This window comes from Schistocerca piceifrons, chromosome 7 (assembly GCF_021461385.2).
Source record: "Schistocerca piceifrons isolate TAMUIC-IGC-003096 chromosome 7, iqSchPice1.1, whole genome shotgun sequence".
Classification (NCBI taxonomy): Eukaryota; Metazoa; Arthropoda; class Insecta; order Orthoptera; family Acrididae; genus Schistocerca; species Schistocerca piceifrons.
The window spans coordinates 439,925,586-439,950,144 of record NC_060144.1 but is presented as its reverse complement, the minus strand read 5'-3'; the positions used below and the strand labels follow the sequence as shown (position 1 = coordinate 439,950,144).

At 41.1% G+C, this 24,559-nt stretch overlaps 1 protein-coding gene across 2 annotated transcripts in view; it reads right to left on the bottom strand.

Moving 5' to 3' along the window:
- Window positions 1-24,559, bottom strand: part of LOC124805178 (vascular endothelial growth factor receptor kdr-like) — a 511,639-nt gene that overhangs the window by 24,109 nt on the left and 462,971 nt on the right. For both annotated transcript variants that reach the window (XM_047265665.1, XM_047265666.1), the window contains exons 17-20: window positions 18,461-18,685; window positions 16,315-16,483; window positions 9,288-9,427; window positions 1,592-1,752 (exon numbers count right to left, since the gene is read on the bottom strand). In XM_047265665.1, the coding sequence (XP_047121621.1) occupies window positions 1,592-1,752; window positions 9,288-9,427; window positions 16,315-16,483; window positions 18,461-18,685 (695 nt within the window). The remainder of the gene's footprint in view (window positions 1-1,591; window positions 1,753-9,287; window positions 9,428-16,314; window positions 16,484-18,460; window positions 18,686-24,559) is intronic.

Sequence of the window (24,559 nt, the reverse complement as noted above, 5' to 3'; positions counted from 1 at the left end):
TTACTCTGCTGGTTTTACTGTGAAGTGGGCAACTTCAAAGTGATCTCAACTTCGAACTTTTTTTATATCAAACGGTACACTTTTGGGCATGGGTTCCTCACCAGAACTCCATCTACGAAGTCCTCACAGTAGCCACAGAAGTCTCTAATAGGAATTGTGAAATGCTGTTTATATGTTAATATTTTAATTCAAAATTTATGAATTCACCTCAGGGACAGTAACCTATGGAATGTAGGGAAGTTTTGACTCTCCATTTACACAACACAGTGCAAGTTAAATGCATTATACCCTTAGTCTTAAAATATATACCTTAAAAGAATGTTGTCATACACAGTTTTATGAACAATATAATATTACTGTTGACAAAAGCGGGTAAATGCTAACATTTCTACATCTACATTCATACTCTACCCCTGTGAAGTGTACAGCAAAGGATATTTCCTAAGTCACCATGTGTTACAGTTTCTAGTCATTCCTATCATATGTGGAGCATGCAAAGAACCATTGATTACATAGCTTTGTGCATTGTGTAACTAGACTAAACTTGTTTTCACAATCCTTATGGGGCTGATACATACAGAACTGAAGTATATCTCTCAATTCTTTACTAAATATCTGTTCTACAAATTTTATAATTAAGTTTTCACAGGATAATTTATGTCTGTCAGAGAATCTGCCAATACAGTCTTTTCCCTCCCTATAAACAATTCCATGACATTCTCCTTGAACCCAACATCACATGAACAATATTCTGAAATGGGAAGTTCAAGTGACTTAAGCAGTCTCCTTTGTAGACGACAGCATGCCAGCATCCTGCTGCTTAACTCAGGTATGCTCTCTGCCTTACCTATGACTAAGCATGTCTGAAGATTCCGTTTCATATCTCTACAAACTGTTATGCCATAGTATTTGTATCAAGTTGACAGAGCCTACTTGTGAATAATTATAACTGTAGTAATGTGATGCCACTTTTTTTTAAATGTGTAACTTTACATTCATGTACATTTAAAATAAGTCACCAATATTTGCACCATGTTGGAATCGTGTCAAAATATGACTGAATATTTCTGCAACTTTTTTCGCACAGTACTACATTACAGATATCTACACCATCTGCAAAAACTCACATTACTGTTAACATCACCAGGTAGATTAGTAACACACATAATGAACAACAAGTGCCTCAACACACTTTCTTGTAGCTTGCCTGGAATTACTGCTGTCAGTGTCCCTCCATCCAAAATAACAGTTTGCATTCACCCTACCAAGAAATCCCGCCATCATAATTTTGTTAATACAAGTTCTCAAGAATCTTTTTCTTTTTTTTCTATTTGACAATTTTTTTCCAACTAGGTTACTCTTAAGATGACTTAACTAAATAAACAAGCTTCCTTGTACCAAACGGTAATTTCTAGGTTCAGAGTATTTACTGCAGCTGGTTATAAAAAGGGAGTTCAATGTCAATAGTGACTACAGAAAATATAATTTTTTTACAGTGGAATTTTAGTGAATATTTCAGCTAAATATTCTGCAACAGGTAAAATTCAAAACTATATTGAAATAATGAATAATATCAACTGAAAATGTGTACCTTCCGAGAAGCAAGATATTCCATTCCTTTAGCTACCTGGAATGCCCAACACAGTAGGTCACAGGTACATATTGGACGAACATTGCCTTTGTAATCTCCTCTGTAATTGGATCTCCATTCTGGTTGTATGCTGTTGTTACTCATCACATAATCATCTTCACCTAAAGTGCAGCAGTAGAGCAATGAGTCACGTGTAGCATGTCATTATGGCAGCATGTAATTTAAGTACCTCACTTTATTGATACAGTATTGACAAATACTAAATACAATTAAGTCATGTAAACTAAATTTCCAAGAAATCTTACATATGATTGTAACCAAATTTAACAACCTCAAAGTAAATGTCATCCATCAATTGTGAAGAAAATGGTTGTGGGTGCTATTAAAAAATTTGTTAGCTCTCTACCCCCCCCCCTCCCCCCCCTCTTCCTCCCCAACTACCAATGCTATGGAAAGACTGAGAAAGAGGAGCTTGTGAGGAGTGGGGTGGAGGAGGGGAATGAGGAAATAGCATGTAACACTCAACTCCCGCATGATTAGGCATGCTCGACATTGCTTCTCATCCACTCACGAAATCCTGATGTGGTGCACTAGTAAGATGATGTGGCTTATATGGGACGCCATATAGAGCTCAGCTGCCATCTTGATACATTCGATCATAACTATCATCAGTTGTAATTTCAATACTATGAAAGGAAGCTACAAAAATGTGTAACTGATTACATCTGATAAAACTTGCATTGGGCATAGCACGCAGGTTCTACCTGGGACTTTAGTTTGGCCGTCAACAAACTGATATGGCTGAACGTTTGAAGATTTTGTGTTAGTATGTTATGGCAAGTAATATAACTGTCAATATTGACAGGTTAGCTGTAGCTTGTAAATGTCAATGAGCCACAGGTCCATGTTGCTGACACTTATAAACATGTACATCCACACGCTGTAATGGACGTAATTCAATTTACTTCTGCACACAAATGGTGAAGCCTCAGAGGATATCTCTTCACTTTTAGTTTCACTTTCCGTAGTAATTTGTAACATGAATGGTTCGAAATGATGGTAAAAAAACTAAGACCTGGACCTTCCAGTGTGTGTGTGTGTGTGTGTGTGTGTGTGTGTGTGTGTGTGTATGTGGGGGGGGGGGGGGGGGATAGAAAGAATAACAATTTTCGAGAAAAGACTGTCTGCTAGAGAGGAGATCAGACCAAAAGAACTGGGACTCTGAGAATGTGGATAGTAGTGATTAATGCATGAAAGTACAGCTTACAGATGCATCTCGTGGCAATGCAGAATTGAAGATACGGTCAGTAATAAACAAATCTTGTCACACTTGGTCTACCAAACCTCAAGTCATGCAGCATTATTGATTCAAAAGACAGACATTAGCGTACTCACGCTAAAGGTAACAAGTCAATAGATTTATTTAGGCTCACAGGTGAATTACTTCAACATACAGGTGACAAAACAAACAACAATGGAACAATATTTCCATGAAACATAAAAATAACTGGTCTACAGTTCATTACTAAATTTCTCCAAAGCAGTGGTGGTGGTGGTTATTGGGAGGTTTAAGGGGGACTAAACAGCGAAGGTCATCAGTCCCCCATTCCAAAAACAGGCGAGACATAAATTCACGAAGCAGGTAAAACCCCAAGGGGAAGGAGACTCCCCCCAGGCCCTAAAAGAACACAAATGCGGCAACGAACACAACAGACACGAAGAGTACAGAGGAACACCAAACAAAAGGAAACAGAAGAAAAGAAGATGGCCGGAGACCGGTTGACTGACCACGAGAACAAAAAAAAGGGAAAGAGTCAACCATCTGACGACACACCAAAACAGCAACAAATATTGAGAGATGCGAGGACAAAAGACACAGAAAGGGAAAGGTGCAGCACCTCCCTAAATGGAACCATAAAAAGGACTACCACAGATAAAATTTAAAACGTCATCAGCCATGGAGGCATCGTCACATAAAACCAAAGGCAAAGTGCCTGGGAGATTAAAAGACTGCCAGAGAGTGCGCAGTCGGGGACACTCCAACAAAATGTGGGTGACCGTCAGCCGGGACCCACACCGACACAGGGGGGGATCTTCCTGACGCAAAAGATGGCCATGCGTCAGGTAGGTATGGCCGATGCGGAGCCGACACAGGATGACAGAGTCCCTGCAAGAAGCCCGCAGGGAGGACCGCCACACATCGGTCGTCTCCTTAACAGCCCGCAGTTTATTCGGGGATGTCAGGCCACGCCACTCAGCAGCCCACATCCCAAGCACCTGACGGCCCGACACCAACTGCTGATCTCGAGCTGGGAGGCCGATCTCCAAAGCTGGGGCGTCGATCGCCCCTTAGGCCATCCTGTCGACACGTTCGTTCCCGGGGATGCCAACGTGACTTGGCGTCCAAACAAAGACCACCGAACGACCAGAGCGGGTAATGGCGGAAACAGACTCCCGAATAGAGGATACCACAGGAGAAGAGGGATAGCAGCGGTTGATGGCCTGGAAGCTGCTCAGAGAGTCACTGCAGACGACGATGGACGTACCTGAGCAGGAACGCATATGCTCAAGAGCGCGCAATATGGCCACCAGCTCTGCAGTAAAAATACTGCAGCCAGCCGGCAAGGAGCGCTGTTCAACATGGGCAGCGTGAGCAAAAGCGTAGGCAGTGCGACCATCAATCAGGGAACCATCAGTGAAGACAGTCTCACAGCCCGAAAATGAGGCGAGGAGCGCAAGAAAACGGCGACGGAGGGCCACAGGCGGAACCGAGTCCTTGGGTCCCTGTGCCAAGTCCAGACGGACGGACGGCTGGGGCCAACACCAGGGAGGCGTAGGTGCACGGGCCTGGAAGGGAGGCAGAAGAGGGAATGACCACAAATCCGACAGCAGGGACTGGACGCAGACAGCTATGGAAAGCCCAGACCAAGGTCACCGTTCGGGCAGATGGAGGACCACGGCAGGGAAAAGCAGGCGACGATTGGGATGGCCCGGCGAGCAATGCACGTGGACAGCATAGTCGGCGAGCAGTCAATGGTGGCGAATCCGCAGCAGGGGAACCCCGGCCTCCACCAGTAGACTATCCACGGGGCTTGTACGAAAAGCGCCAGTTGCAAGCCGAACCCCACAGTGGTGTATGGGGTCTAACAACTTCAACACTGAGGGTGATGCAGACCCATAGGCCAGGCTCCCATAATCAAGCCTGGACTGCACAAGGGCTCTGTATAATCGCAACAGCGTGCAGCGATCCGCACCCCAAGATGTGTGGCTCAGGCAGCAAAGGGCGTTGAGGTGCCGCCAGCACTTTTGCTTCAGCTGAGTAATATGAGGAACCCATGTGAGCCGGGCATCAAAGACGAGTCCTAAGAAGTGGCAAGTGTCCACCACGTCAAGCAGGTGGCCGTCGAGGTAAAGTTCAGGATGAGGGTGGACCGTCCGACGCCTGCAGAACTGCATAACTCGAGTCTTGGCTGCAGAGAACTGAAAACCATGAGTCAGAGTCCATGATGCTGCCTTGCGAACAGCTACTTGCAGCCTGCGTTTGGCGACTCCCATAGTCGTGGAGCCAAATGAGATGCAGAAGTCGTTGGCATACAAAGAAGGAGACACCGACGACCCCACGGCTGCAGCCAGACCATTAATGGCCACTAGAAATAAGGAGACGCTCAACACCGAGCCCTGCGGGACCCCATTTTCCTGTATATAAGATGAACTAGAGGCAGCACCCACTTGCACCCGGAAAGAGCGGCGCAATAAAAAGGTTTGAAGAAAAGCCGGGAGCTGACCACGAAGACCCCACTCATGCAACATAGCAAGGATGTGATGCCTCCATGTGGTGTCATACGCCTTCTGCAGATCAAAAAAGACAGCAATGAGATGCTGACGTCGGGCAAAGGCCGTACGGATACCAGATTCCAGCCGCACCAAATTGTCCGCTGCACACCGGCCCCGACGGAAGCCACCCTGGGATGGAGGGAGGAGACCACGCGACTCAAGGACCCAACACAAACGCCGTCCCACCATACGTTCGAGCAATTTGGACAAAACATTGGTGAGGGTAATGGGACGATAGCTGTCCACCGCCAGTGGGTCTGCACCGGGTTTCAAGATGGGGACAATAAGACCCTCTCGCCATTGCGACGGGAACACGTCCTCGCTCCAAATGCGGTTAAAGATGGTGAGGATGTGTCTCTGGCAGTCCCTGGAGAGATGCGTCAGCATCTGTGCGTGGATGCAGTCTGGTCCTGGTGCTGTATCAGGGCAATCGGCGAGGGCAGCGAGGAATTCCCTCTCGCTGAAAGGAGCATTGTATTTTTCAGAACGACGCGTGTGGAATGATAATGGCGTCTGCTCGGTTCGCTCCTTTAAAGAGCGAAAGGTGGGGGGATAAGTTGCAGTCACAGAGCTCTTATTAAAGTGCGCAGCAAGGTGTTCAGCAATGGTGGCAGCGTCCAAGCAGCCAGCGCCGTCCAAGGAGATCCCAGGGACACCCAGAGGGGTCTGGTATCTGTAAATCCACCGGATCCGGGACCACACGAGCGAGTGGGAGACACGGGAGCCCAAGGAGGAGACATACCTCTCCCAGCACTCCTGCTTACGCCGTGCAATAAGACAACGGGCCAAGGCACGGAGCCTCTTAAAGGCGATGAGGGTCTCGAGAGACGGGTGCCGCCTATGACGCTGGAGAGCCCGTCGACGGTCACGAATAGCCTCAGCAATCTCCGGCGACCACCAGGGTACAGCCTTCCTCCGAGGGAGTCCAGAAGAGCGGGGGATGGCAGCCTCGGCCGCCGAAATGAGGGACGTGGTTAAGACACAGACCACCTCGTCAATGTCTCCCTGTGGGGGAGACTCAATGGTTGCAGCGGAAGTAAAAGCCGGCCAGTCAGCCCTGTGGAGTGCCCAGCGGGGCAGGCGCCCAGAAGAACAACACTGGGGCAGTGACAAATAGATGGGAAAATGGTCACTACCACACAGGTCAGGATGCACTCTCCAGTGGAGGGACGGGACAAGTCCGGGGCTGCAAAGAGAGAGATCGATGGCCAAGAACGAGCCATGGGCCACACTGAAATGCGTGGGAGCACCGGTGTTCAAAAGGCTAAGGTCGAGCTGAGCCAACAAATGCTCCATGGCACGATCGCGGTCATCGGAGACAGTCCCACCCCATAGAGGGTTGTGGGCATTGAAATCGCCCAGCAACAAGAAAGGTGGCGACAATTGGGCTATCAGAGCAACCAGGACATGCTGGGCGACGGCACCATCCGGTGGAAGGTAAAGACTGCAGACTGTAACAGCCTGTGGCGTCCACACCCGAACAGTGACAGCCTCTAAAGCTGTTTGTAGAGGAACGAACTCGCTGTGAAGAGAGTTAAGGACATATATGCAGACGCCACCAGACATCCTTTCATAAGCTGCCCGGTTCTTATAATAACCCCGATAGCCACAGAGGGCGGGGGTTCGCATTGCGGGAAACCAAGTTTCCTGAAGTGCAATGCAGAAAAAAGGGCGAAGGCTGATAAGTTGTCGGAGCTCAGCTAGATGGTGGAAGAAACCGCTGCAGTTCCACTGGAGGATAGTATTGTCCATGGATGGGAAAGGCGTGAATGGACTGGGGTGGCAGATTACGCCTCCTGGGCCCCTGCTGCTACTGAGTCACCACCTGTACAACAGCCATCCATTGCGTCCGAGGGACTGGCGAGATCCAGGTCCTCAGCGGACGCCAGAATCTCCACCTCATCTTCGGATGCAGAGTGAGAAGGTTGCGGTGGGACAGGTGCCATTGCAATGTCAGTATGCTTGGGCACCGGTGGCTACCTGATTATCCCTCGGACCCCGATGGACGCGACAGACGAAGTGAACACCTCGTCGTTCGAGGTTGGCACGTAATTCATCGTCGGACTGCAGTGATCCCTGTGGAATATAATACCCTGGACCATGTTGAGACTCTTATGCAGCGTGATGCTAACTGAAACATCCCCCAACTTGTCACAATTGAGCAACATCCGGGACTGGGCAGAGGATGCCGTTTTGATGAGCACAGAACCAGAGCGCATCTTGGACAAGCCCTCCACCTCCCCGAACTTGTCCTCTAAATGCTCCACAAAAAACTGGGGCTTGGTTGACAAACGATTCCCCATCAACTCGCGTACACACAAGGAACCAGGGTGAATATTCTCCACTGCCTTCTTTTGCCATATGTTCCTCCCATGGAGTGGCCAGGGAGGGAAATGATCGTGGTTCGTATTTCCTGCCGTTGAGGTTAGACCTCAATCGCTTAGAAACTGCTGGTGGAGGCCCACCAGCGAGAGATGACGTACCACGCTTCATTGCGGGTCATCCACCCTGATGCCACCTACTCCGACCAAGGGCCCTCCCCATGGGTGCCACCCAGCCGCAGCAATAGCCACCTGGCAGGATGGCCATTGCCGGGAGTACTGATGCCCCAGAGAGATGGGCATCTACTCCTTGGCATACTTGGGGAGTTAACGGCGCAGGCATCAGTAGAGCGATCCCTGTGTTGTCAGTGGGCTACAACCAACAGGGTACATGGCTGCCCCACCACAACGGACTGGCTACCGTCCTGGATCTTAGGTGCAAGAAAGTCCAAGGTCGTCGTCGCAGTTAAAAGCAACACTGCAGAGTGCAGCGTGGTAATCGTACCCAAGAGATGGAAAATGAGCGGGACACCATTGCGACGACGAAAAAGCCGGCTAAGGGTCTCAATGCACGACGGATACAATGCACCATGTAAGGCGCCCTTCCCCAATTGGCTCGCTCTTCGGAATAATTTAGAAAGATGTAGGTCAAATCCGAGAGGGGACCATCACATAAGGCCGAAACATTTGAGACTCCTTTTAGTCGCCTCTTACGACAGGCAGGAATACCGCGGGCCTATTCTAACCCCCGAACCCACAGGGGGATTCAAAGCAGTAATCTCTGTCTAATCTGGATGTTAAACTGCAGGTCTGTGAGTATGGCAATCAAAGATCCTGTTGCTTATTTCCTTATCTATGTGCACTGCTGCAGACATGAAGTTATAATGAGACATAAAAGAGAAAGAAGGAACTAATATGAAGTTATAATATAGTGAGATAGAAAAGAGAAAGAACTTTCCAATCATGAGTCCACCATCTATTATAGGCCTATCTGATGTTGCCAGCTCGTGGAGAAGCAGAAAATGAACTGTTTGACAATGAGTGCAAAGAATGTTTTCTGTAAATCTCTACCAACTAAAAACTTATCTGATCTTTATGTTGACATGATGATTGGAAAATTGAAGTGTCTTAAGCACTGTAGATGCTTCTTAAATAAAGTTAAAATTACTTGCTCAGACATGTCACAACTCATGATAAAAATTACAAATGAACTACGCAAGCAGTCCTTACATAGACACTGATACTGATGTCTGCAACAACACCTACTTCTCTGTCTAAAGCAACATATATCTTTACATACTGATATCTGGTATGTTACTTATGCATTGCCTCTCAGCATTTCTTTGACACTGTGCATCAGGAACCTTTTTTTTCTCTCTCTATTTTTTTATATATATATTATTTTTTATTTTTTTTTTTTTCAACTAAACGTTGTCCCAAACTATGGTCCAGAAGGCACATCAGGTTCAGGAAAGTATTTTATAATGATAATGCAAATTCACAGAAAATGTTTTTACAATTACTGTTCGCAATAAACTTACCAGCTGGAAGCATGGACACATGATCAGCTTCACTGCCACTGCTGTTTGAAGATGGTACCATAGCACCTGCTGCTCGATAATCAACAGCTATGTCCCCTCCAGAGAGACTGTTTGTGAAGGAAAGTGCTGCATACTTCACCCTGGGGAAATTATGTTGTTTACAACTACATGCACTTGGAAGTCGATAAATTTATTGCAAGGTTGGAGTATTTTCGAAGTGGCTGAAACATCAGTCACTGCTCCTCACGAGCAGCTGTGAAACACCATCTTTTGCAACTAGAACGGCACTCATGGGGGAAAATAATAATAAAAATAATAATTTTTGCCGAAAATAAATTATTCATAAGGAAGGGAAACTTGAGTTTAGTGTATCATTCAACAGAAAAGTTGCTTCTGATGCTCAATTTTTTGTGTCATTCAATATTATTGCTGTAAGATAAAGATAATTACCACCACTGGTAATTACCACCACTGGTAATTAAAACTGATGGCACAACAGTGAACAAAGGTAAACTTTTTTAATTAATGAAAGACTGCTCCCATTTGCTAATAAAGATCATTTGACATTCTTCATCACAGTTTGATTTTCAGATCCTGTCAAAATTGGCATGAACGTGAAGGCCAAAACCAGTCATGAACTTCAATAAAGAATATGTCAGCAACTGGAGTGATGTTTCATTAACTGAGTGTACAGTTGCAGAGCAGCACTCTCTGGACATGGAGAAACTATCGATTTTTCACATAATATGCTTCTACACAATCTGATTAAAAAAAAAGGATTAAAGAAATACAGGGCACAAAAAACAACTGAGATCATAAATGCCCATGTCGTAACCTTAAATTACTAATAAGAAAATGAAGTTAATAGTGGCTATACACTAAGCCTAATTGACAAAAGACAAGAGCTAAATATGAAGATTTCCCCATGGAGAAAAGTCAACAAAAATGCTGTAGACACACTGGAGGACCCTAACCAAGGATTAAATATCCTTTACCATATTGCTACTATGGAGAAAAAATAATAAACAAGCGGCAGCCTGCGCATCATTTCCTAAAACGGCTGATAAATCATATAGCACTCACAAACTTGAATATAAGCAGTTTAAAAAAGAAAATTGGGTCAGGAAATTGCAAACCGTCACAGCTGGATGACAATTATCACAAAGTGATAGGGAATCGCCACTTAAAAAATGGCAATGGCTAAAAGGACAGTACGTAATAGGCAGTCTAGCAGGAAGTAACGCATAGGACATTAGGGACTGGGAACCGGGTGGAATAGTCAGGTAACCCAAGTGAGAGGACCGAAAAAGTTTCCTGTCAAGCATGGACTCCAGGAATTTTGTAGTTTCAGCGAAAGGAAGAGCAACAGGCCCAAGGTGTAAAGGTGGGGGAAGAAACTCACTGTGCCCCAGAAATTCATACAAATGGTTTTGTCAGTGGAAAATCGAAAGACATTTTTGATGCGCCATGAGTGAAGACGACTGAGACATCGCTGAAGATGCCGCTCGAGGCGACAAGTATGTGGGGAACAGCAACAGATCGCAAAGTCGTCGATAAGAAGGGAGCTCGAGATGCCTGGCAGGAGACAGTCCATAATAGCATTAATGGTGACAAAGAGGATGATGCTCAGGACGGAGCCTCGAGGCATCTGATTCTCCTGGATAAAGACATCGAAGAAGGCTGAACCCCCATGTACCTTGAAGACTGTTTTTCAAAAATTCCTGAAGAAAATAGGGCAGGCAGCCCCTGTAGCCCCACAAGTACAGAGTGTGGAGGACACCAGTTCACCAGCAGGTGCCACAGTCTTTCTCCACATCAAGAAACACAGTCACAGTCTGGTATTTCGGCAGAAAACGATTTGTGAAATTGGTTGACAAAGTGATGAGATGGTCAACTGCAGAACAGTGTGCATGAAATCCATGTTGTGTAATGGTTAAGATTGTGAGACTCGAGCCACCATAGCACCTGGTCACAAATCATATGTTCCATCACCCTGCAACACAGCTGGTGAGAGAAATGGGGTGCCAGCTAGAAGGAAGATGTTTTCCTTATTAGGCTTAGATACAGGTATGACGTGGCTTCATGCCGATGCCCGGGGAACATGGCACCTGCTCAAATGTGGCTGTACATACAAAGGATAAAACACTTGCCCACAAGAGAAAGGTGTTTCAACATCTGAATGTGAACTTCATCCGACCCTGGAGTGTAAAACTGGGAGGAGGCGACAGACGGTCAAGCTCGCTCATACTAAAGGCAGCACTGTAGCAGACAAGTCAGAGAGGAGAAGGATATCACTTGAGCCGCCTCCACTCATTTCCAAGGGAGGAAGGCGGGGTGATAGTGGGTGCAGCTCGAAATCTCCACAAAGTAGTGGCCCAAAGTGCTGGAGGTAGCTGTAGGGTTCACAATGACATCATCTAACATGGTCAGGCCACAAATCAAGGAATTAACTTTGGTCCACAAGAGCTGATAGAGGTTGCCCCCACATAACGGAAGAAGGAGTGAAACTGTTAAAAGAACTAGTAAAGGATATCCAGCCAGCATTTTTATTATTCCGAATAATGTAGCCACACAGTGCATGCAGCTGGTTAGAATGGATACAGTGCACCAGTGTAGGATGACAGTTAAAATCGTAGAGAGCATGCCTCTGCAAGCAAATTGCACCGTGGGATGCCGCAGTCCCCCAGGGGACCGAGACATGGTGCAGTAAAGAAAAAATGTGAGGTATGAAATATCCTGTGGTACAAAGGACAATGTTAGTAAAATACACTACCTTCTTTGAAGGTCATTGAGGAGGACTGAAGCCTCCAATCAGCCTTAGAAAGCTGCCAATTTGGATTACACTTAGCTGGCGTAGGAATCAGCAAACAGATAGTGTACGGGGAATAGTAGCTGAAGTACAGTCAGAAAAAATGGACCACGCGTGATGACGGACCACCATCTCTGTGGAAATGATAGCACAGTCATCTAGCAGCACAACTGCAAGCAAAGACCCAACGCAGCTGCAAGCAAAGACCCAACGCAGCTGCAAGCAAAGACCCAACGCAGCTGCAAGCAAAGACCCAACGCAGCTGCAAGCAAAGACCCAACGCAGCTGCAAGCAAAGACCCAACGCAGCTGCAAGCAAAGACCCAACGCAGCTGCAAGCAAAGACCCAACGCAGCTGCAAGCAAAGACCCAACACAACTGCAAGCAAAGACCCAACACAACTGCAAGCAAAGACCCAACACAACTGCAAGCAAAGACCCAACACAACTGCAAGCAAAGACCCAACACAACTGCAAGCAAAGACCCAACACAACTGCAAGCAAAGACCCAACACAACTGCAAGCAAAGACCCAACACAACTGCAAGCAAAGACCCAACACAACTGCAAGCAAAGACCCAACACAACTGCAAGCAAAGACCCAACACAACTGCAAGCAAAGACCCAACACAACTGCAAGCAAAGACCCAACACAACTGCAAGCAAAGACCCAACACAACTGCAAGCAAAGACCCAACACAACTGCAAGCAAAGACCCAACACAACTGCAAGCAAAGACCCAACACAACTGCAAGCAAAGACCCAACACAACTGCAAGCAAAGACCCAACACAACTGCAAGCAAAGACCCAACACAACTGCAAGCAAAGACCCAACACAACTGCAAGCAAAGACCCAACACAACTGCAAGCAAAGACCCAACACAACTGCAAGCAAAGACCCAACACAACTGCAAGCAAAGACCCAACACAACTGCAAGCAAAGACCCAACACAACTGCAAGCAAAGACCCAACACAACTGCAAGCAAAGACCCAACACAACTGCAAGCAAAGACCCAACACAACTGCAAGCAAAGACCCAACACAACTGCAAGCAAAGACCCAACACAACTGCAAGCAAAGACCCAACACAACTGCAAGCAAAGACCCAACACAACTGCAAGCAAAGACCCAACACAACTGCAAGCAAAGACCCAACACAACTGCAAGCAAAGACCCAACACAACTGCAAGCAAAGACCCAACACAACTGCAAGCAAAGACCCAACACAACTGCAAGCAAAGACCCAACACAACTGCAAGCAAAGACCCAACACAACTGCAAGCAAAGACTCAACACAACTGCAAGCAAAGACTCAACACAACTGCAAGCAAAGACTCAACACAACTGCAAGCAAAGACTCAACACAACTGCAAGCAAAGACTCAACACAACTGCAAGCAAAGACTCAACACAACTTTGGAATCCACCAAGAAGCTGAGTCATGATAAAGGATGTGGAAAAGTTATATTATCATTAAAAAATAAAAACTTCTGGGAGGGATGGGATACCCACTAAAGTGCTTCCAATAGAGTGTGGCATAATGGCACCTCCCCTAACTAAAATATTCAACCCGTCTTTTGAACAGGTATACTTTCCCGACATTTTGAAGCATGCTGAAGTCAGACCCCTGTTCAAGAAAGGGCTATGGGAGGATGTGGGAAACTATTTCTATTTCCATTCTTCCAGTCCTATCAAAAGTGTTAGAGAAAGTAGCTGCAAACCAAATCAAAAAATTTATTGTAAAATATTTTAAGTAACTAATTTGGATTTCAACTGAGAAAAAACACTTTGGATGCAGTGAGTATTTATTGAAAAGATAGGCAAGTAATTGGATCAGAGGAGTAAAGCTGCAGGGATCTTCTGTGATCTCAAAAAAGCATTTGACTCCACGAACCATGACATGCTTATCTACAAATCAGACAAACACGGGATTAACGACAATGCTCTAATTTGGCTATCATCATCCTTACAAAAAAAAGAAAAAAAAATTTTTAAGGGTAACTATCACCTCGGCTGCGGTGAACTATTATTGTTAATGGAGTACAGTATCACAAGCCGTGCCTCAAGCTCCATTTTGGGGCCAATCCTGTTCCTATTCTACATAAATGACTTACCCTAAATACAAATCCCCTATCAGTTCTGTTTGGAGATGATACTTCTATCTTAATTGAAGATGATAAAGCAGAAAAAATTCCAAACTCCATCATAAGGACACTAAATACATTATAAAGCTGGTTACAGTTAAGTGGGATGAAACTGAACATTGCAAAAACCCACTGGGTACATTTCAAAACCAAACATTTGAAATGAGTGGAACTTAACATAACAATCAACCTATAAAAGAAGTTGACACAGTCAAATTCCTGGGACTAGATGTGGACAAAAACTTAAGCTGGAATACACATGTTGACTTCTTATCAAAAAAACTAAGCATTTTTGCATTTGCAATGCAAATACTAGAAAATTCCACTGACTTTAGTACTCAAAAAAATGCTTATCATAGTTATTTTCAATCTGTCATTAAATATGGGATAATTTTTGGTGAAGTTCAAGTAGTGTATCTTGAATACTGAAAATGCAAAAGAAAATTGCCAAATACTTGTGTACAGTACAGCGAACAGAGTCTTGTCACCCATTATTTTGGAAACTGCAAATTCTAACTGTTCCCTCCATATACATTTATGAAATTACTGTCTTCCTACACAACATACAAAAATTATTTGAGGAGAATAATTTTAACCATACATATAATACAAGAAATAATAATAAATTTTATGCTACTCACACTCCAGTTGAAATTATATGCACATACTCCACAGGGGTATATGGGGATGACAATATATAACAAGTTAATGGGCAAAAACATATTTAATATGAAGCCAGAAACTTTACAAAAAAAAAGGCTGCAGCAGATTCTGTGGGAGAAATGCTACTATCCAATAGAAGAATTCATAGATGATGAAATGATCATTTGAGCAAGGGGTAATGGAGTGTTAAATTTTATTGTACATATGTATAACAAAACTGTATTATTATCATGATGCTGTCTGTAAACATCAGCTGTTCTTTGTTTATGGTGTAATTTTACCACAATATGACATTTCTCCTGTACCTGAATCAAATGATTTAGTTTATGTACATTATGAGACAAACCATAATTCACAGTAATTCTGACAACATTCAAATGTAAAAATGTATGTTTTGTTATCAGTACATTAATGAAACATTAGATTTTTGTGAGAGTTTCTACAATGTTCAAACAGGACCAGATAGATACACCCCTTAATTTCAACACAAACACTAATGATAACCATAAAATCCTTCCAATTTATCCTAACTGATGCTTTAAGGCCATTCTTTGTAACAGTGCAATATAGTTACCATCTTTTTGTGCTATCTATACCCATTTAAATTTCTGTTAATATTGGAAATCTAGGAAAATAAGTAGCTAATTTTCTATTTGCTTTAAAAGTTTAAGAAATAAATTTCGAAGGTGAGACATGAGAAATTTCATTTTCATGTCGTAGCAAATGAATGTCAAAGAACACACAAAAATGTAACAATGATGTGTGAACTGTATTAATTTGGGTAAGTATAAGCTGCTGATTTATACGAATATTTCTCAGATAACAGTTTCAAAGCATGAAATTGATATACAAAACTGAATGTGACAAACAAACAGGGATAGACAAATCAAATCTAATTACTGATAAGGCATGTGAAAATAGTAAAATACCAAGATGCTTACAATCTTGAGTCATCAGAAAGAGATATTCGTTCAACTAAAACTACAGAAAATGACAAGAAGGCGAAAACTATTGAAGACAGTAAAAGGGATTACAGAAAGGGATTTATGTCAAGAAATAAATGGCCAACTTAGAAATCGAGCCATGTAGGAAATTAGTGAGGACACCAATCATTGAAAGCATTTGAATATTTTTACTTGTGTGTGAATTCTAAATAATTCAGACATTTCTCTTTAACTTATTACAGAAGTAAACAGAATGTATGGAATAAACAGAATGTATGGAACAAACAAATATGAAAACCAACAATTCCACAAAATAATTTTGCAGTTTCAAATAGGTGATAATGGGGACTTGCTTATTTTCTTTCTGCCTAGGTCTTATTCACAATATCTTCTTGCAACATGGACTGTACCACTATTCATTTTCACACAGTTATAAACAGAACCTGTTAACATTTAAATTAAACATTACCTGTTCTTTTTATTAAATGAGTCAGCTCTTTCCAGTATCTCTTGCCCAATAGTTGGATCTACCGTTCCTGTTTTTGGATCTATCTGGTCAATAAATTCATCACGATGACGTAAAAGGTAGTTGTGCAGATTTCCATATCGGCAGTATTCCACTATAACCAACAGTTCCTCTGCAATGAAAGGATGTTATCAATGCTCATCATCATCATCATCATCATCATCATCATCATCACTGTTCCTTTAGAATAATTCCCTGAAAGGTTTTTTTATGGCTGAAGTTCCAAATTTTAATGACCTCAGTTTCTTTTGTACAAAGAACGAGTTTTACTTTAGTATTTGTAATGCATGCGAAAGCAAGCAGAAGTTTTCTAAATGTTTGCTAATCATGTAAGTGAGGTGTGACTTCAGTACCAGCTCACTTAATAGGGTGTGGGAAACTGCCGGAAAGCCACATCCAGGCTAGCTGATTTAACATGACAGCTGTCCAGGTGAGTTTTACTTTACTGGTTTTAATGGTGACAAATTAAGATTTTTGAGTTGCTATATCACTTATTAATTATTATATCAAGTTCAGAAAGAAATTACAGTCTTATTGATAGTTCTGTATCTTTTAAGTTCTTGCTACCCTTGGAAATTCCTTTGTTAATGTTGCCATTCTGTGCCATCCTGTATCATTGTGTGACAACCTCAAGTATATCTGAAATTCTAGCAGGAACTGCTTCAGTTGTTTTCCCTGGAATGTACTATCAACAGACTTCAATAGCAGTGACACTTCCTGTTTCTAACCAGACTCTCTTCACATTATTGTCAATATTAACGTAAAATATGAACTGCAAGAAAGTCAGTGAAGTAATACAATGGTTGCTTTTTACCCATTTCAAACCAAGCCTGATTATTCCAAGCTGACATACAAAATATTCAAGTTCAAATATGGATTGGCATTTATATTTTTTTAATACAAAATTACAAGAAAAGACGTTTGCATTTGTGTGAAAAAGTCACAGCTACTTCACAAAATCTCACGTGCACATTACACTCCATTGCACGATCATGCAATGGGAAACAAACATTGAGCCCAAGGGCACACAAACAATAATGAAGATTCCCTAGGTTTGTGTGCATATAGGAGGTAGCTGTGATCGAGCAACAAACATTACAATGCATTACTTCACCTTCCTTACACAGCTGCACAATCTATTTTTTCCAAAGCATAATCTCACAAGTAATGTTTAACAAAATGATTCAATGTTTATTTCCCTTCAATAATAAGCCTCCCTCTAGATTCTTCCAGAACTGCCTGAAATTTTAAGAAAATTCAGTTCCCTGAGAATCTGACGTATCACCATCCAATAATAAAAATAATATATAAATAAGGTGTATACTGAAGTATAGAGACAGGCATCAACAGAAACTGTGCACACATTAATACATAACATTCTCATGCTGAAGCTAATAAAATTTCATGTTGGACATGGTGTCTTAAGGATATCACCACAGAAGCTTTTATCAAACTGTGCTAACAAATAGAGGCCATGCACCAGGAAAGAGTATCAAAACCAACTGTATTAACTGTTGGAAAATATGTCTCATTTATCACTGTAACTTATATTTTTACCTATTTGTTTGCTGCCACCATTAGCAGCAAAGCATATTAGCACAAACATTTAAGTTACAAAATTAGGTTTGTTCTCAAGAACCTACTGGAATGCTTAATATTAAAAATTACAAATTTTGATATAAATTAACTCAATTCTACACTTTCTTTTGCTATGTTTTGGTACTCTAAACATAAATTTTGATATCAGCTCTATTTCTAAGGCAAAACAAACAACTAAATATTTTTAATCTCAGAAGGGACGTTACACAAGAACCTCTTCAATTTTTTATACTTACAGCATATAAAAATATTTCAACCATTTAAACAGAGTTGCTATTAGCTAAATAAATAGCACATAAGATTGTAATCATGCAGTAGTTGGTTCAATTTGTGCGAAAAAGTTTACCATTTCAACTAATTTTCCACTGCCACAATCATTTGAAAATAACAGCACACAAATGTTCAATGACAAAATTTGCAAATAATAATTTGGACTAAAACATCCCAATTTCAAAATTAATTTTATAGTTTATTTAGAAATAGTACTCACTCTTCGTTATGTTTGTTGTGCATGCTCCAAGCAAGTTTACAACATTCAGATGCTTTCCTAGATGTACCATTATTTTGAGTTCTGATGCTAATGCTTTGATGTACGTATAGTCAGTGTTTCTTTTCACCATTTTAACTGCTACTGTTGTGACAGGTTCTTCTTCCAAGATGCCAAATGCTTCTGCCTTCATAACAACACCAAAAGCTCCAGAACCGAGCTGTTTGCCTACGAATGATAAATAAAGGAAATGTAAGGTAACAAGTGGGAATCACTGATCAAAAAAACTGCCAGAAATATTTATTTCAACAGCACCAAATGAATTAAATTGCAGAAAGTATTTACCTAACATAAGAAAATCTTATTCAAGGGACTCACAATGAGGAGAACCTCCCAAACTTATGAAATAGGTATCCTATTCTATGTTTTTCTGGCAGGTTTTAAAGCTTTAATATGTTTACACAACATGAGAATTAACACATGTAGATTTAATAATCAATCTACATTCTAGGGTACATGAAGGCTTCAACAATGCAGATGTAGTAAAGAATTTCAACGCTCAGTATAATAAAATATGCTGAAGTTTAGTAGTATGCAACACACTCATGATAATATGTATGTGAATTTGTTCTGCTAAGAAACTCAGTGAAAAAATTAAGTAATTGTCCATGAATCAGCCATTTGGGCCAGCATTATAAGTTGCCTGTAAGAACTGGCCCCTCTTTGGTTTTCTTCATACTTACAGCGTCTGAAGGCCAGTGCGTGGCCATCTGTTTCTAAAACCGTAATTGCCATATTTTCACAGGTGTTAAGGTGATAAGAAATAAACGCATCAGGGTGGCACTGACAAAGCTGTGACTTCCATTCCCTTCAATGATTATCAGATGTGAGTCACTACTATGTGATGAAAGTGAAAACATGTTCCTAATTGCTTTCTTATTTAAATATAAAGGTTCACACAATTTAAAATTTGTTACATCTGCGAGTATACAAAGATGTATATGTACCAATATGTACATTGTAAATACCTTCCTCTCCATGTACTGCACTCTAATGAACCATAGACATTAGAGGATTCATGTCACTATGACTGACTGGTACTTTTAATGCATGCTAATACAGGTTAATTTTAATGGCATTAATACATGCACCCATAAAAGCAGCAGGTATAATTTCAACTGTGATTGTGCCACATCTTTTCAAAAATTTTTAATAACCAGTTACATCGTTTTAGACCTGTGTCTGAATGCCAATTTAAGTAGTGAATATTTGCCACAGTTTATTTTTTTCCTTTATTACCTTGGCTTCATAATGTAGTTTCCAGCAAAGTGCACTCTGAATCTCTAAACAAGAAATATGTATCTTGATGTTTAATCTTAGAAGGTACCCAACCAGATAGTTTACATTAACTGTACACAAACTACGTACTCCATTTTTTGTGTAGCAATGGTGCTCTACACAGCCCAATATTTGTAATGTGTGGCCCTTGGAATTACAGAGTCTAACATATTTAATGAAATCAATATCTTTATTATATCTTAGTTCTCTGTGCAGTTCACTTTTCCTTAAACTGGAAATTTTCATGCCCTGGGTAATCCACTTTAATTTATTTGTTATTTTATTGCTGCAGAGTAAGTGGAAATGTTTCATTGAAGATACCAAGAAAACTACTTAGCAATTTCTCAAGGTTTCCATCACCTAAGTTACAACGATCAAAAGACCATGTTTTCACTTTTAGCTTCTCACAAAATGTTAGCAAGTTTTCTTAGCTAAAGTTCCTGCTCAAATTGATTCTGATAAGTGAAATGTTCCTGTCTGTCTGTGGCAGCTCAATGCACAACGCACAATCATCTGAAATACCTAAATCTACACAAAATTTATACACATCTTCATATACATAATTAATTATATTGCTGACTGCCCGTTGTCTCTGGTAGATTCAAAGAAATTCAATTGGAAACCATATTTCTTTACCAAGCCAGTGAATCTTTAAGTGTGGCTACTCTCACATGTGTATCAATATTAAAAATCAGCAGCCATTACATTTTATTTTTTCCTCTACAAAGGTCTTCCAGCATGATTTGAAGCTTAGATAAGAATAGTTCTATTGTTGGTGTCCGTGGAGTTCTCTATACTTATAGTAGTATAACATTTGCTAGTGAGTCCACCATTTCTACACAACAGCTCTCAAACCCATTCTTCATTTACATAATTAATACAGTTTCTGGTCTCATAATTTGTATCACTATGCAGAAGTATACATGAGCCTCCACATGACATGTTTCTCCTGCAAAAGCTACTTGCTAATCTGAGGTTCTGTATTTTGTTTAGAATTTTAATTATGTCCTCAGTACACCAGTGCTCATGTAAACAAACAACTCTAATAGTTCCACATTCTGACAGAATAATTTCCAATTCTTCTATTTTGGAGATTTTATTGTTCGAAGCATCAGTGTTTAAACCATTTTTATTCCAGGGGATAACGTATCTACTTTGACTATTAGTTATGGGCCTTAACATATTTCTTGCCAGATAATGGTTTGGTTTTGTCTTTCTTAATGCTACACCAATTTTTTCAACCCCATCACTTCTTATCACTTTCTCTTATTTTTTATGATCTGGCAAATACTTATGAACATCTTACTGATATTTTTGAGTCCAACCTATTCAGATGTAGACCATCTTTGGCAAGACACTTTGCACTCAGAAATTTACTAGGATCAATAAAAATGACTCTTAGTTTATTGAAGTGTTTTTTCAATATTGCCATTTATTCTCTGCACATAGGTGTCACTCACTGATCTCCTGTATAAAATGCCAGTTATTATTATTATTATTATTATTATTGTATTATTATTATTATTATTCTGGAATTTGAGTAGTTTTCTGGCTGTTCGGATGAGGTTCCTTGTGTGGCTTACAATTTCTTCCTCGCTGTTGTTTCAATGCGAATTTGTTCCCACATGGATAAAAATACCTTATGGATTTCTGTTAAGGGAGAATGCAGCACATACACATGAGTTTAACACATTGTTTATGTGTGTATGCAAATGATGCATCCTTATTTCTGGTCGAACATCAATTTCAGTCCTATTATAATGAGTCTTTCTGGTTTTTTTTGTGTACATTACATTGGTCCATTTATATTTGTTTGGTTCTTCGGTACCTTCAGTTTCATTCGTAATGGCGGCTGAATTTTTTCGGGGTTTGTCAGTTGTATCACTCTGCGTATTTGGCTATGTAGGTCCATCTAGTACTGTGCTGCACATGTTAGTGCTGTATTTATCCATATTTGTTGTTTTCCCTTTAATGAAGGTCAGTCTCCTGAAGTTGGACCATTATGGAATACAGGGGTAGTTCACAATTGGTTCACCTCTTACTTTAATAACAGATGGCAAAACTTCATTCTCCACAGTGTTGAGAATGGCTATGATGTTGGGCCTGCATGAGGCACCATTAAATGGGAGGTGTCCCAGGGATTAGCACTGGGGCCACTCCTGTTCCTTATTTATATAAATGATACGCCCTCTAGTATTACAGGTGACTCTATGATATTTCTGTTTGCTGATGACACAAGCTTCGTAGTAAAGTATGTTGTGTGCAACACTGGCACCGTTTCAAATAGTGCAGTTCGAGATATAAGTTTATGGCTTGTAAAAAATAAGCCAAAGCAAAATCACAGTAAGAGTCAGTTTTTTGTTTCTAACACACAATTCAACAAAACCCGATGTGGAATTTCACAAACTAGGCATACGATTAGTGAAACTGAACAGTTCAAATTTCTAGGCTTCAGATAGGAAACTGTCATGGGAAGTCCATGCTTAGGATCTTGTTCAAAGAATAATGCTGCCATTTTTACTATTCGAACCGTATTTGAAGTAAGCGATAGTTCAACACAAAAAGTTGTCTACTTTGCCTATTTTCATTTGCTTATGACATATGGTATTGGAAAGTCTTGCAGTTACTGCTGAATCCATTTTCAATAAGGTACCCCAAGAATTCAAAACAGCTTTAGAGTAATCTAAGCACTTTCAAATCAAAACTGAACAGTTTCCTCATGGGTCAATCCTCCTATTCTGTCGAGCAGTTCCTCGAAAAATTAAGTTGATCCTCATGTTATATTGTTGATTGTGTTTACATAAATTTATGGCTTGTCTTTTTTTGGGTTCATATCATTTTATTTTATATTTTGTGTGTTATTATTTTTATGTTGTAATTTCATGTGACCCCAGAGAGTACCTTCCACACTGTACCCTTAAGAGTATGCATTTCACGAGCAAATTGACAAGTGTTTATTGCTGGGTGACGGGCCACACCATCCAAAACCATCCCCTCGATTTCTGATGTTCAGACATGTCTTTGACAGTAACCTTAGCCTCCTCTCTCTGGTGTGAACAACCCCATCTCTCATAAGCTGGTATCCATAAAAAATGAACTAATTCCAGTTAGGATGATGCCTGTATGACAAGTGTTCTCTGTAAATCCATACTGCTTTGTGGGCATTACACCCTGCTGCACCATATGTTATATGCATGTCTGTAAACTCTTGTGACGAGTAATGTTCTCATCTCAATATAATCATGTGTGGACCCACTATCACCTGTTTCAATTTGACCCAAAGGGTTTGAGACATCCTGTAAGTTACATCTAATACAAATTTAAGTGATAGGAAGCCCTTCCAGAAAGAATTTCTCTGCAGACTTACATTACACAGAAGTGAAACATGAATGTTATACAGCAAAGGCAAAAAGAAAATAGAAACTTTTGAAATGGGCTGCTACAGACAAAGTCTAAAGATTTGTTGGAAAGATTGCTTATGTAATGAAAAGGTACTGAATTGAATTGGGAGATAAGGGAGTCACTGTTCAGAACAAAGACTGGTTTGATGCAGCTCTCCATGCTACTATCCCACCTGCACAAACCTTGTTATCTCCAAATAATTAATGCAACTTGCATCCTTTTGAAACTGCTTACCGTATATGTCTCTCGGTCTCCCTCTACAATTTGTACCACCCACACTTCCCTTCAACAATAAACTGATGATTCCTTTCTGTCTCAGAAAGTGTCCCATCAACTGATTCTGTCTTTTAGACAATTAAGGCCACAAATTTCTATTCTCCCCAATTTTGTTCGGAATTTCATTAGTTATGCAATCAACCCATCTAATCTTCAGCATTCTTCTGTAGCATCACATTTCAAAATATTCTCTTCTCTTCTCATCTCATCTGGACTGTTTATCATCAATGTTTCACTTCTGCACAAGGCTACACTCCAGATAAATAACTTCAGAAAAGACTTCCTAATCTTTAATTTATATTTGATGTTAAGAATTTTTTTTCTGAAGAAACGCTTTTCTTGGCATTGCCAGTCTACATTTTACATCCACTCTACTTTGGCCATCATTTATTTTACTGCCAAAATATCAAAAATATCTATTACTTTTAGTGTATCGTTTCATAATCTAATTCCCTCAATATCGACTGATTTAATTTGACTACATTCCATTACCTTTGTCTTGCTTTTGTTGATATTCACCTTATCTCCTCTTTTTGAGACACTGACCTTGCCTTCAACTGCTCCTCCAAGTCCTTTGCTGTCTCTTGACAGCACTACAATGTCAGCAGCAAACCTCCATTTTTATCTCTTCTCCCTGAACTTTAATTCTGTCTCAAGTTTTTCTTTGGTTTCTGTTACTGACTAGTCAACACACAGACCGAACAGCAATGTAGATATGCTGCAACCCTGTCTCACACCATTCTCAGACATGGCTTCTCTTTCGTGACTTTTGACCATTATAGCCGCTGTCTTCTTCTTGTCGTCTTCTCGCTGTCTTCTTCTTGTTGTAAATAACCATTCACTTCCTGTATTTGATCTACTAATTTCAAAAGTTTTGAAGAATGTACTCCAGTGAATGTCGCCAAAAGCCTAAGTCTTTAAATGTTATAAACATAGGTTTGTCTTTCTTTAACCTATCTCATAATATAAATCGTAGGGTCAGTATTGTCTCGCATGTTCCCACATTCCTCTGGAACCCGAACTTTTCTTCCCTAAGGTCATCTTCTACCTGTTTCTCCATTCTTCTGTAAATTACTCATGTACGTA